Genomic DNA, 15,188 nt, shown 5'->3' on the forward strand with positions numbered 1-15,188 from the left:
ATAATAATCCGCAAGTGGCCGATACTGGCGTCATCTCGTGCAGACGTAAAAAACAATTATATTTATCATTATATTTGCCAAAATTGCTTTTCTTATCAATTACAGGCTGTTCTATAGGCTGCCACAAAGAGGGATTCTACAGATTCTTGGATTCCGGTGGATTGTTATACAACAGGTGTCGCTCTTTGTAACGCTTAAATCGTTAAACTTTTGAAGTGATACCGGTGACATCTCGTGGTCAGTAAAAGAACAAACGTAATTAGAAAACTGGTGTTTCTAATTTAGAAAATAACCATGTTTTGGTCTTCTCCTTAATATAATAAAACGCTTAATATACACGATAATGTATTCAAAAAATTATAGTTATAGCACATCGATGATAGGAAAAAGCCTTCCCGAAGCTTTTCAATTATGCGTCATAAAAGCTCGAGTTATTCAAAAACCTATCGGGGTTGGAATATTTTCATTCTGAGTACTGACAATCAGTTTTCAGTGGATCTTTTTTCAGATTTTATTTGCCTCTTTCTGAAATGTGAGATCCGAAATAGTACTATTTCTCTTCTGAGTTTTCAGATCACATTTTTATTAAACGGGCATCGAATCATTGAAAATTAAACGATCATATAGTTAGATGAAAACCAGTTTAAATTTTTTAATCTTTGTTATTTAATTTAAAGATTTTTATTTTCACCAATATTTATTTCCCCCATAATTTGAGGTTTTGAGATTTCCCTTAAATTTCGCACGAGCTTCGGGATTAATCTGGAATTCCTCGGCTTATCTGACCCATTGTGAATGGTAAATGATTACCCACAGGGCAGTGTATTTTAGTAACAGATAAATGAATTTCTCTCTCAAATATTCTCATGAACACTGAGGCTTTAAACTATTTTCTCAAGTTAGTTTTCGTTTTCTATAAAACAATTCAACCAAACGTATTCGAGGCTGCACACTTGCACGTGACACTCCCTAAGGTAAAAGCACATACTCTAGATTCTCTGTATCACAACTTTCAAAGGTTTCTATTAAAAAACAAATAACGCAGTGACCAATCCAATACCCGGCGCACATACCTACCCCTTTGGCCCCATTTCTCTTCCTTTCTATACCCTTTTCGTATGCAATGCAAGGGTGACAGGTTGCAACACTTTTAAACTTTCAACGTCTCCCCCGATAAGTGCATTTTTCACCTCTTTTCCATCTCAAAGCGATCAAGTAAAATATTCAAAGGCACTATTTTCCTAGTTTTGTCAGTTTAGGAAGGGAATTTGGTAAACTCAGCTCTATTCAAGAGGGTCATTATTTCATCACATACAAATGTTACTTTCGAAAATGAATTTTTGAGAGATAAATAAAACAGGCAGAAAATTAGAAAGCACCATGGAAATTTAATTAAAGTTATAAGAGTGAACGACAATATCTGCTTTCCATCCACAGGAAATTACGCATATTAATTATTAGCCCTTTAATGAATTTTAAAGGCTCAAACACGCTTCTCTGCAATTGATCAAAATTTTTACTATATCATTAATTAGTCCACCAAATTACGGTAGGTCTTGCTAGAGACTTCTTTTGGGTAAATACAAATCTTTAGTGGAAAAATATCTATTTGAATTTGCAGTATACGTAATATTTACGTGCAATTGCTTTCGGCGACGCCAAAAAGGCGCACATATGAAACAGCACACGCTCAAGCAAGGGCAAATTTGAATATTTGAATAAATTCGCTTTGAAATGGAAAAGACAAATTTACTTAGAGTGCAAGTTGGAAGTCTTGAAAGGGACCATCACCTTTTGGTTCCGAGAGTGTTTGCGGTTCATTTGTTCTGTTTATATATGAACTTAGAGCAGAACTCTATGGGCCTCATGATGACTCAAATATAGTTTAATCATTTCGAATTTGTTCCCTGGTTAAAAAGCGTGAACGAAATAGCGTTAAATTCTAATAATTTTCTAATTTGTAATTGGCATCCAAAACTGCCTAAAACAGAGGGTTCCCAAAAGGATTCAGATTTCACGTAGAAGAACTTTCAAAATGAGCGACTAGAACTGTTGAAATTAGCGAATACGACTGGGAACAAAGGACTTCTGACCGACCTTTTTTCTTCAGAAAACTTTACTCAATGGAAAATAGAAAACTGCCTTAAGGATATTTCACGCTTAAAACGGCAGATAATCATTAAATTCATTAGCTCCCTGTGTCATTTACGTCGAAAAACTTCTGGTGTTTGCCTTAGTTCCCTTAGAGACTTTTAAGAACAAACAATCGAAACCACGAACGTTTCTTAAATATCCTCATTACCCTTCTTACCCTAAAAACAACCCCACCCTAACACTTTTTATTTATTTACAAGAAAAATATAGTATTATGCTACATTGCTTATGTCCACTGTGTTTGGAGAAATCAGTCGCAAAATCACATTCTTCACTGGCAGTAAGTACCTCACGTGGCGCTACTCAAACACTCCCGTAGCACGCTGCACACGAGGACGAACACTAGAATAAATCGCATACTAGGAAAACTAATGTGGCACGCTGACCTCAAATGGGCAGTCCGCTTTAAACACTCCTCAAAATCGATTATATCGATTTGGGTGATTGCGCAATAGTGGTTGTGGACACAGCTTAAGTCGCAGTTGTCACGAGGGTGGGGAGGCACCTTAACTGTATTGGCTAGATGGTATCTGAAACATGTAAAAGTAGGAAATAGCAGTAACGCTGTAAAACCATTTCTGGGCCATTCGAGAGCTTATAATTACTAGCCGATTCCCGTTAAAATATCTCTGAGCTTTAGTGATAAGAGAATCTGGAAAATTGCCTTGTGTAGGTATATAACCTCTTGTAAAGATTTTTGTGAGTTAAATTTGCAGATTTAAAGGGTTATTTTCAATCAGACAAAACCTCTTTCAGAAATATCCAGAAATATTTTGCATTTTCGTTGTTACTTGTCTTCAGATGAGACAAAACTTTGTATTTGTTTGGCGTATTCTATTGACTTTTAAAGTATTTCTCTGTCCGCATTTTTTAAGTCTTTGTTCTAAAGTTTCTATTCTCTCAAATTTATGTCAAGTTCTTCCGTATTTTCCGATCTACGTAAGGCTTTGCTATAACGCATTCTAATGGGTCCATTGAAGCTGAAACAGTCCGCAGTATTGGAATCTTAGTGAAGCAGTTTCGAAAAATTCCAGAAAATTTTGCGTGTTCGCTCTGAACTGTCTTCTGATAATATGATTATTTGTTTTAATTATCTCATTTATTTGCTAAATATTTTCTGGCAAATTTTAATGTATTTCTCTTTAAAAAAATCTTTAGTTCTTCCTCTTGCACTCCCTACCTAGTCAGATTTCTCTCAATTGTGTGTGCAAGTTCTACAGATCAGAATTTATTGTTTGTAGTTGTATCTTAGCGTGGAAGTCGTACAGACAGGGTAGCCCATTTAAAACAGTACACCTGAAATATTTTGAATCGAATTTTTTTCTTTGGAAAACCCCGAGACGCATAAACTTTACGTTTAAGGGAAACACTTTTAGATCATAAATTCGTAGGTGTAGAGTCATCCCCCTAAACGGGGTGGCATCCCCTTCAAGAATCTGAGATGGCACGGGGGTCAAATGTCACCTAATCAAAAGCATTTTAATTCTCTTTACAGGTACGTTGAAATTTTTTTGGTTCGCCTTTACATATTGTAAAAAAACCGTTTTAAAACATCGATGAAATAAATCGAAAAAAATTAATTTTTAAACTACGTATTGTTTAATTAAGTGATCAAATTGCGACCCGTTCACTTCCACACAATAATAATCCACGATATTTCAGGTGAACCGTTTTAAATGGACCACCCTGTATGAATCGTGTGCATCAATTTAATTCAAGGTCAACATAAAAGATGAGCAGTGAGGCCTCAAAATGTTTATACTTTTGGATTTAAAAAAAAGCTGGTGTAGCAAAGGTAGGTGAAGAATGATGAGATGAAGAACTATTAGTTTGTAAACAAATCACCAAACAAATAGGGTTCAAGTCACAAAAACTGTTAAAGGGTGATAAAAGGGTGATTCAATTTAGATTTCCATATGAAGGTGTTAAAAAGAGTAAGGCCAAATTGAAAAATATTAAAAACATTTATTTGCTCTTTGAGTTCGGTTCATTACAATTATGTATGACAGATCAAATTGGGTAAATGACTGCTACGGCTCATGTAATATGATCGTATCTTCATGTGAAAATTTTCCATTACCCTGCAGTACAAATCTGGTCCTATGTCAGCTACTTCGCGTGTGATTTCCTATTTCAGTTCTGCAATGTTGTTCAGTTTATTCTTCTAGACTCTGCTCTTCAGACGCATTCGAGGAAAAAAGTCTGCGGGAGTTAAATCACATGATCGCGGCGGCCAATCGGTGCAGTTTACTGGAATTTTTGGACCGCATTCCAAATTGTCCTTCCAGAAAGTCGATTTATCGCGCCGAACGTTTTACGTAAAGCACGAAGTGTACTCCGTCGTATTTTATATATTGCTTTTTGACTATTTTTGTTAAAGTTTTTAGTTTAGAAATTTCACATTGCCATTGGCAAATACATTGATGTTACCAAAATATCGTACATTGTAATGTGGAACTTCAATTTTAACCACCTTTTAGTTATAGGGAACACAGTGAAATCATTGACATACAGGGTAATTCGAAACTCAGTACAAAGAATTTAGGAGCGCATTTTTGAGATCAAAATAAAACTTTCTTTCCTTTAAACGTGGATCCACAAATGCTTAGTTTTCGATTTACAGATATACAGGGTGTTTCCTAAGTACGGTATATAACTTCGAGAGCGTGTTCTACAGCTAATATAAAGGTAATTTTTTATATAAACTGTATTCCAAAAATGATTCGTTGCGGAAATACAGGGTGCGAAAATTTTTTGGTCTGAAATTTAATGTCTCACGCACAGATAAATAAACGGTATTGGTGACTAGTAAAAAGTCGACAATTTCGCTACCAAACAAATAAGTACACAACAAAAAAATCTTCATACAAGTATTTTTTTTCTTAAGAATAATAAAAAATAATGAAAAAATTTAGCTACAATGTTTTTTATTTATATACTCGATAACGGTGCGTCCGACGAAAAAAAGTCAAGAGACTTTTTTTCTTCCAAATCGAACACATAATTCAAACAGTAACAAAATAATGGAATAGAACAGTGGTGTACCACATTTTTCTTTTAAAATTTCCAGCAATTATCCTGCCCGCACGCCACTGGTTACACAAAAGCCACTGTTTTTAGCGTAAAACATACACCGTTGCTAATTCTCAAACCCTGAAAAATTTCATTAAAATGTCTCAAGTAGTTGTGGAAATAATTAAAAAATTGTAATTTTTTAAAGAAATTTCCACACCCTGTATTTCCGCAACGAAGCATTTTTGGAATACAGTTTATATAACAAAATTACCTTTATTTTAGCTGTAGAATACGCTCCCAAAGTTATGTACCGTACTTAGGAAACACCCTGTATAGAAGACAGGGAAGTTTGAAAAGTGATATACCGTGTGGTACAACAATGCGTCCTTATTGTTAAATTTTACTATCAAAATGGTGAAAGCTTGTTTGGCACAATTCGTAAAGAGCGTCGACTTTTTGGTAGGAATAGTGTTCTTTTTTCATCAGCTTTAACAAGAAATTTTAAAGTATTACTTCAGTTATTAATGCGAAAGTCACAAAATGACCTCGTGGAGATCATTCAGGAGAAAACATCACTACAATTCGCCAAAGTGTGGGCGAGAATCCAGGGACCAGGGATTCGTCCAAGTGCAAATAACAATTGAACGTTTCCACAAACACGTTTCATCGTATTCTCACGAAAGATTTACATCTTCATCCATACAAAATCCAACTGACACAACAACTTTTGCCCACATACCATGCACAGCGAAGAGAGTTCGCCTAATGGATCATTGAAACGCGTTGGTCGGGTCATCTCCCGTCTTGGTGACAAGAATTGGCCTCCACGATTATGTGACCTGACACCTGTTGACTTTTTTGAGATTTTTTTGAACCATTATATTTATACCAACAAACGTAAAATCGCCCAAGCATTCAGAGCCGAAACTGAACGCTGTATCAAACAAAATAGTTGTTCACAATTTCGTCAAGAAAGTGTTTTTGTGCCACCAAAGCTGCAGCTGCCACTTATCGAATGTGTTATTTCATAATTAACTCCCAAATATTTATATTCTAAATCAATGAAGATTCCAATATTTTGCTACAGAAATCCATGTTTTATTTCAAATGAAAATTTTGCGGTTTTATTTTGTAAAACCTTTTAATTATATAACATTTTTTCCTAACATGACCTCACCTTTCATTTGCCTCACTTTGTCGGTGAGCTAAAAAATCTCCCTGTATTTCTGAATCTACCGTGAAATATCTAAACCGACGATGCACTTCTGAGCAAATGTCTGCCTTGTCACGAGCCATACCCTGAGCGCTCCATAAAAAATCTTAAGACTTTCTGAGCAATTACTTTTTCATTGCAAAACAAGTGTCAGTTTTGAAGAGATATTTGCAAAAAACTCACCTTTGAAATAAACTGCTCACTCCTTGCCCTGTACTGATAAACTTCCTGGCTAAATTATGCAAATTTTCTGAGCTGATTTCATTTAGGCCATAGTAAGACGTAAAGTTGTATTCCACCGTCCATTCGGCCTTACTATGGGAATTGGCCTGTGAAAGATCCATGTAGTATTGGGTGTAATCATAGACCTGTAATAACAAATGAGTCTGAATTGTTACTAAATTATAATAACAATTGAGCGTAATAAAACACACTAAATTGTAATGGAAAAAACGTCCGCAGTACTAGGTTTGTTCACCGTGTCCAACGCATAAGTCGTTATTAACAAGAAAGCGGTATAATGGTCCCTATCATTAGGGTATGTGTGTACAATAAATAACTCCTTGTCATCGACATAATGTCCATTGTTTTGAAGTACTATTAGGACATGTCGGTGAGTTATCGCTATAGCGGCAGGTGTCTGGTTTAGGCTTCAAGTATGTCGTTTAATGGAAACTGCTTATATATCCGCAATTTAAAATTACCATTAAATTATTTTCTTTAAAATAGAAACGCAAATTTTATATTCCTGAAAGTAAAAGAAAGTTCAATAATTACTTCATTTCAAACGCAGGTACTAAAATATACCTTTGAGGGTAATTTTCATTACCAGCCACTTAATAAACAATATTTTGTCGATATTTACAACATAATTTGGACCATTAGGTGCTTGTAAACGAATAATGAAAGTTAACTATTTAAATTTGATTTTAAAATATTTACAACTTTAATGTGTTTTTAAATCTAGAATAGAATTAAAAGGAAAATACGAAATGCAATATTCATAATCTAGGGGTATTCAATATTCAATGCATCGGTGAACTCCAGGTCAAATCCATAATTAAAAGGAAATATTGGGAAAATGGGTCAAGAGTGCATATTCTATTCTGGAGTAAATTATTCATGAACACTTGCTTAAAAGTATCAAATTTTGGTCCATTTTAAATCACTTTAAACTCTAAAAATAACATTTAAGGATGATGAAAGTTATATGAATAATAGCTCAATTGCCAATCAAGACTGTGTAAATTATTTTGATATATATTTAAATTACAACTGGGAATGTTTAATTTTTTATAATAATTTTAGGGCATTTGGCAGTGTAATATGTGTTCTATTTTGTTGCTAACTTTCGGGTCACTTGAGTTGATGAAGTGTCACCTCTACTCTAGATTTTCGAATTCATCTGGGTCGAAATCCCAAGCAACAAACTTAAAGCACTTAAGCTATGCGTTTCACCTGGCCACTGTTCCTTCCCGAACCATTTCCAATTGATTTTCTTAACGCTTAGCGTTTTTCTGTTTAATTGGTTAAGTTCAAGGGAATTCCATAAGAGTTTTCCTGGTTTAATTTAGCTTTCGCCGTTTTTTCTGATAATTTCTAGGTCGTAGCCCAAATTAAAAATTCTAGAAATTATTTTCATAAATATTTTTTTTAAAATATATTCAGCTTTGTGGTAAGTTATCACTTCATCAAGGTCAATAATTACGTTTCCAGGATTAGTGTCGTTTTTTAAATTTTTTCTCTCTTCTTAATGTTTGTTTGCGCTTCTGCATGTTATTTCGGGTTAATATCGATGAGTTGAAGAAAAGAGAAAATTCGTTTAATGATAAATTCCAGGCTTCTATATTGTTGGCCAAAAGGTTTCTAAGCCCAAGTTCAGTTTTCCATGGACTTACTGAGATCCTTTTGCTTTCAGACCTGTTCGTGCCTCGCTAAAGCGAGTTTGCGAGCAGTTGATTCCGATTTTCAAAGTATTTGTTTTCAGTTGGTATTTTTTTTAAGGTTTCCTGAATTTTTTTAAATGTCTACACGTTTTAAAGTTATGTTGGATTAGTTGGGTTTCAAAACTTTTGCGGATTGGAACAATTCCTCATATGAATCATCGGACTAAACTCAATTGAATGTAATTATTTACAAAGGTTATTTGTAGCGCACAACTACCAGCGATCACCTAAAATTGATACCATTTTTTTAATGACCGACCGCTATGTGTTTGTAGCCCTCTGAGATGATTTCGTCACTATACTTCGTATGGTCACCATCACTATTCAAAGATATAACAATTGTATTATCGTCTTGGGGATTGTTTAGTACAAAGGGGTGATCCGTGTGAGCACCTTCTATTAACCTCTTTTTTAGACAAGATAAATATTCTTCTAGCTGAAGCCTTTAATGTCAAAAATATCATTTGATTATAAAACGGAATGCGCGCGCGTAATTGGTGTCCTCCAAGATCACGTAGAACTACACCCACCCTCGGATTAAGGCGTACTGGTTCGGAGTCGACGATGCTACCCGATGATTGACAACGGAAAGAGAAACGATAGTCTGTCTCTCTCACACTTATCAATAGCCTAATTGCCTTCCCCTTGACCCACTAAAACACCATGTGCGTAGCAACGCAAAAAGTACTACATAACAAATGCATTTTCTATCTTGCTACTTTTTAATAACATTTCTCTCCCTTATCTCGCATCCGCGCTTATCAGATCCGTCGACTCGTATATTTAATCGTTAAAATGTAATCACAACTTCATCAATAATTTGCACCCCATATCATCATAACTATAGACATGTTACCACACCTTCCCTCCACTGTACTAATCCTAAACATGAAATGAATCACGATCGAAACTCTCTGATTCCAATCATATGCTAATGGAAATTTCAACCACAGCACGAACGCTATCTCTCACTATCATTCGCGTTATGAAATATAAATTACCCCCATAACCCCTGCTATTATCTAAAGAATAAAAAATTACCTGCCCAGTATCCCTGTTGAATTTATAAAGCCTCAGCGCAGGATTGTTCGGCCCCAGGTGGTTTCTTTTGGGGGTGATTGATGGGGCGATCATCGCCCACGATGCAGGATCACCTATTTTAAAAATGAATTTATCAATAAAATACCTTATCTTTGTAATTTCAGTCAGTACCATCCTTGTCGTACACAACCCTAAACGTATCAGAGTGAAGATGACCGAAGAACTGCCCTACAATGGTGCTGGAATAGTTACGCACTAAATCCAGGTATTTTTGGTTGTGATAGTTCGAATACGATTTGTGGGTCGGTTGAAAGAGACCGCTTTGTCTCTCGTCATGTCCAGGGGCCACGTGGCCTACTAAATAGGCAGTTTGTTTATTTTTCTCGAATTTGAAAAGGACTTTGTCGAGCCAACGCCATTGCCTGTTGGCGTCCTCATCCGCCTCACTTGTCCTCATTAAATCCGTGTTCAAAACAATAATTTGCAGCTTACGCAGTTTTCTCTCTATGATATAATAACCCCCTGCAATTAATGTAAAGGAAAAAAACATGAAATTGGCAACAAGTGATTAATTAAAACGTTTCATTAAAACATGCTTTAAATTGCACGGTAGTTGGACAAACAAATGCGAACGGTCATCGATTCATTTTTCCATGCTTATAAATCTGTCTCGGCATATTATGCTTTCGAAATGAATTGTTTTATTAAATCGTTAATAATTCCTTGAAATTAATCGTCTTTCCATATAATTGGCGATAAAATATTGCTTGAAATGCAAAACTAGTAGGATTATCTAAGCACGATAATTGGATCGTTTAGAGCCTTTGAGCTCGAAGAAAACACTGCATACCAGTTTCGAAGTTTTTTATAGAGTCTGTAGGCAACCATCTGGACCACATTCTTCCTAGATGCTTCTTGAAGGGAGGGTCGTCGTGTCCTAGGGCTGGAAAAACGAACTGAACTGGGAAAGTCTTTCCTAAAAGATCGGTGAGGGCTTGCACCATCTCTAGCTGATGGCTTTCTGAGAGGTGCTTGATAGCAAAGTGAGAGAGACCATCCCTACATTAAGAAAAAAGTTTAGTTTAGATAATTATAGATATATAAAAATTAAGTGCTGACATTCCTTTTAGTTTCCGAAATACTTTTCCCTACCGATTCGACGTTTATGTAATAGAATTTCGAAGTATCTGGATACCCAAACGAAATATCCAGAGTTGACATAACTTCTGAATCTAACAGATTTATCTCGGAAGGCTCCTAAGATTTATAGGAAGAAATTTCTTTTAGTTTAGCTGTCACAATGTCAGGTGTAAAGTGACTATACTGAAGATGGAGGGTGTTGTTTTCAAGATGGAGAAACTTCGGTAAACTTCTAGATTCATTTGTGGTGGTGTTCCTACTTTTTGAAACTTCCCTTAACTTGAACTGCCACCAGAGAATGGACTTTAAATGCACTGAGACAGCACGGATGTTTAATTTAAAACAAAGAGAGCAGGAATTCCAGAGATTACCAGATTTATATGAGAGGGTCCCCAACGTTCAGGAGTCGAAATTTTGTCTCATTTTAGGCTACATAATGTGGGATTTCTAGTTGACGAACTAAAGTTGAACGCAGTTGTGTTCCAAAGAGTGTTTGTACTTTGTATCGTGGACCTGAAATCTTCATTTTCCTTTTTTTCTATATTATATAAAGTATATTAGTGAATATTTTCTCCTGATCTTTCCTCATACCCGCCGTATTCCTACAAGAGGATATATTAGAGGAAAAATCTCTTCATAAATTTCAAAGAAAACTTTATATTCCGGTATAGAGAGGAACTCAAACGTTTTCACTACTAGTCGTGTCGAATGATCTATATTTTACATTACAACGAACATTTGTTCTGTCACCCGGAATAAATTTCCTTACAAATGTCCCTGCATTTATTTCAGGCAGTTTGAAAGTCCAAGACAATCTTTCAAACAGAAAATCTGTAATTCCAAAAGTATGGAATTTTGTAGGATGAGTCTCAGAAAACTTAAATCCCCCCATGAGAGTCTCAATCCTATTTGCGCTAAGGACCTATTTCAATTTTTCACAAACTTTAACTCACATTACTAATATCGGACATAAAACATGCTCGAAGTTTCACAGCAACGACATTCTCCAGTGGGACACATGAAATACAGTTAGCACTAACTTTGGTTAATGAACGAGATGAGACTGGGAGAGCCGGAGCTAACCTATATTAATTACCCTTAAGCGTACAACCGACTATGGCCTATCTCTTTTGGGCAATATTAGTTATGCATAGTGAAGATCCGTTTTACGGTGAGGAATGATTAATTTGTTTTGTTTTGGCTTTTATACCATAAAAAATCCCTACAGTAAAACTTTTAAGGTTCAAGTTAAGTACTCGCATATCACGACTGAATGGAGTCCAAAACATAATGTCAGCCTCATACGAGTACAAATTATACAATTTTGCCAAACTGCGACCCCTTTGTAACATAATCCGCCCCGAAGGCAACTTCAGGCATACTTTTTGCGGCCCTGGAACTCCCTTCCTCAATTTATTTCGAAAGTTAAGTCAATAAAATAGAGTTAAGCAAAAACTTCGGCACTGGAGGAACAGATCAGGATAAAAACAGAGCCGGTATAAAGACCTCCTACTATATCCCTAATGTTTTATGTTGTTTCAAAGTTTAGAGCTGCCGGACTGCTGAGAGTTGAAAAATCTTTTGGCAGATAAAATATTGTCTGATTTTAGCAATTTCTGCTCACATGCCCAGCGACAGGAAGTTAAAAATTTAATCCTTTTGGTTGGAACGTTTAGGGAACCCAAGTCTCGTATATCGACAGAGAAAAGTAAATAAATTCTCATGCTTGGAAAACTAAATATTTGAAGGCGTGAGATGCACGAAAGTGTTAATATTGGAGGAGTAATGCATGGAGCGATACGAAAATATCCGGCATGTAGGAAATTGATAAAATATAGATAAAATAATGGATGCCGAAGAGTCGAGTGGTGTACATGTCTTATGGGAATGCTTCGCATCCCCCTCTGAAAATATTTGCCACTTGGCTGTGTTTGAAACAAATGCGTTCTTATCTTTTATCCATGTTTCATTTCCAAAAAAATATTATTTAACAAAATTGAATATTGAAAACCTTTCGCTATAGTGATCTCATTGAAAATACTAATTAGCGATGTGCAAGATATTGCGTAGAAATTCAATCGTGAGTATTCGATATTAAAATTCCATCCTCTGAACAGCGGGAACACTTTCAAATAAATCTAGAAATTCCTTAAATTTCCTCTTTTTTAAAAACAACCTCCGATTTTCTATAGGGAATTAATTCTAAAATCAATGTCGTGATGGTTTAAATTTCATGTATAGTTTGTTCACTTTAAATTCTGTTGTTTAGCAGCTCAACTTATTTTTATCAATAGTACGAACATTCCTAGATGATTTTAGAAATTCCAGAAAAACTCTTCGTCGTGATTGACCAAAGTAAAGTAAATTTCATATTCTGCAGAGTAGATATACTATCAGGAAATATGCATTTGAAATATTCATAGCTCACTACATTTTCCATTCTCCATTTGAAGGCAAGTGATTTTTCCTGTATATTTTATGTACTTAACCTGATCTAACTTACAGTGATGTAAAATATTATGAAAATAGAATCATTGGAGGTCGGACAATTTAAAAAATGCCTACTTTATAGACAAACCATTCAAAACTTTAAATCTGTAAACGTTCCTCATTTTTCAATCAGTTCGAAAACGGACGTTATATGGATGATTGCAGTGGATAGTTTTGATATTTTCACTCCTGTAAATATTTTGAATCTCTGCTACAGCAAGTCCAACAAATTTTTACCCATACATATCAAATACTGTCCTTTATATCGGAAAAATATCTCGAGGGAAAAATAATAATTTGAAAACTCTCAACCTTTATCGGGCTGATAGTTCGTCGCGCTCTATAATATAAAATATTTGGAAATTGTTGAATCTTTATTGGTCTTTCACTTTCTAGTAATTTAGATACTTAACAAATGCAGAAAACCAAGACCAGGCATACCTCGAACACGGATGTCTGGCAACTACAGCTAAACTAGGTCTTCTGGTGGTGCTACGTAAGGGACAGTAAAAAACTTAAATGAAAAGCATTCAAAGAGAGTGGGAGACAGAATTGTAGTTATCAATACATATCGTGTAAAAATATAATAAATCTACATAAAAATTAGTGAAAATTTCTGTGCAAGGTTAAATTTCAGAGGGAGGTGGTAAGAAAATTAAAAAACCCAGGGTTATTCAAAACCAGATTAAAAATAAGATTCAGATGAACAAAAATTCTAAGAACGGAAAGGAAACAATTAATACATTCTGGGGAATGATAATAATAGCAAACTAGAAACGAGTATTTAGAGAAAAAATATGAAGGAAGGCTACCAAATTGAGATTTATGAAAAAGGTGATAATGATGAAATAATTCAGAACAAGATGATAACATGTTAACGAGGACGCGTAGACAATTAATGTGAGGGAACAGCGAGAGAAGATTAGTTTATATTTTGAAATTTTCTTTTAGATTTGAAGTCAGGGTTCCAGGAATTTTCTTTCTGACGTTTCGTCTGGAAATCTGAGTCATCGTTCAGAGGCACAAGAAATCAACTTCCCCACTGCCTCTTCGTCTTTGATAATGTCAACTACAGATGTGAATGAAACGCCAGGAGAAAATTTAATTGGGCCTCGGTTTAAAACACGAAAAACTCTCTAGAATATACTCGTAATTTGACTGACCGTAAAAGGTTTTACAGCCTGATTGAGAGCTCTTGGCCACCACACAAGAGGGAAACTAATTCCGGATCGTCAAAAATATATCTTAGGAGACCTGTATACTATACATATTTATGACTATTTTTGACGGTCTATACTTTTCTCCTCTATTGGAACATGTTAACTAAATCGGAGGAAGCAATACTTAATTTTTTTAAACTTTTTTTTGAAAAATCTGAGAATCGTTTCGACACATTCTTCAAGTGAGAAGACATAGTTGTGCGATATTGCAATCACAATAGCTCACTTAAGCATTCTTTGAAGCTTCAAACGAATGAAGAAATTTCAGCACTGCACACGTGCAAGCCTCGAATCGATAACGCATGTGCTCCAAATACATAACTTAATGCACCATAGAGTTGAGAAAAACGTTTCCCTTAAACATACAGCGTATACAAAATGAACGGCAAACTTCCGTTAACATTAGAGTCATCAATTTTGATAAGAGCACTCGCGTTTTGTCGCGTCAGAACCGGAGTTTTCACTTAGCAATGAGGCTTTATGACCGAAAGTTTAGGAATAAATCGAGGAAGGGACCTCCCAACGGCCACATTGCATTACACAGACTTCCGGTTAATTTGCTAAAATAAAATGTATGTATTCCGGGCCCTTGGAGAGGCATAAGTCATAAAGTCGTCCGAGTGGATTCGAAGGAACTTATTCGGGAATTGTTGATACATATGAGCTCAATGTTTTCTGGTTACAATTCTATTTATCTGAGTAACCAAAACTAAAGTTTCTTGCGACAGCAGAGAGCTATAAAAGCGAAAAAACAAACGTCCGTTCTCGGGAGATCAAAAGAAACGTAAGTCTCGAATATCAGACCTAATCCGCAAAAGAACGAACTTGCAAAGGACAAACATGAAACGGCATTAAATAAAACTCCTTATCCGTTGGGTAGTTTCATCCAATTACAAGCTCTGTCGAAAAATTACCTTTCTAGTTTTATCTGGTCTCGTTCCTCTCTCCGAGGCATTTTTGCCCCGTAAT

The 15,188-nt window shown here is 35.4% G+C and overlaps 2 protein-coding genes across 2 annotated transcripts in view; one reads left to right on the forward strand and one right to left on the reverse strand.

The window, feature by feature from the left end:
* Samuel (SAM-motif ubiquitously expressed punctatedly localized protein) overlaps positions 1-15,188 on the forward strand; it is a 215,141-nt gene that overhangs the window by 74,015 nt on the left and 125,938 nt on the right. The window lies entirely within an intron of this gene.
* Positions 2,331-15,188, reverse strand: part of LOC136346380 (acid sphingomyelinase-like phosphodiesterase 3b) — a 28,009-nt gene continuing 15,151 nt past the window's right edge. Inside the window, exons 4-8 of the mRNA XM_066295472.1 lie at positions 10,220-10,428; positions 9,541-9,891; positions 9,370-9,482; positions 6,566-6,750; positions 2,331-2,684 (exon numbers count right to left, since the gene is read on the reverse strand). Of these exons, the coding sequence (XP_066151569.1) occupies positions 2,444-2,684; positions 6,566-6,750; positions 9,370-9,482; positions 9,541-9,891; positions 10,220-10,428 (1,099 nt within the window). The 3' untranslated portion in view covers positions 2,331-2,443. The remainder of the gene's footprint in view (positions 2,685-6,565; positions 6,751-9,369; positions 9,483-9,540; positions 9,892-10,219; positions 10,429-15,188) is intronic.

The sequence above is a fragment of the Euwallacea fornicatus genome, chromosome 23 (assembly GCF_040115645.1).
Source record: "Euwallacea fornicatus isolate EFF26 chromosome 23, ASM4011564v1, whole genome shotgun sequence".
In the NCBI taxonomy this organism is placed as follows: Eukaryota; Metazoa; Arthropoda; class Insecta; order Coleoptera; family Curculionidae; genus Euwallacea; species Euwallacea fornicatus.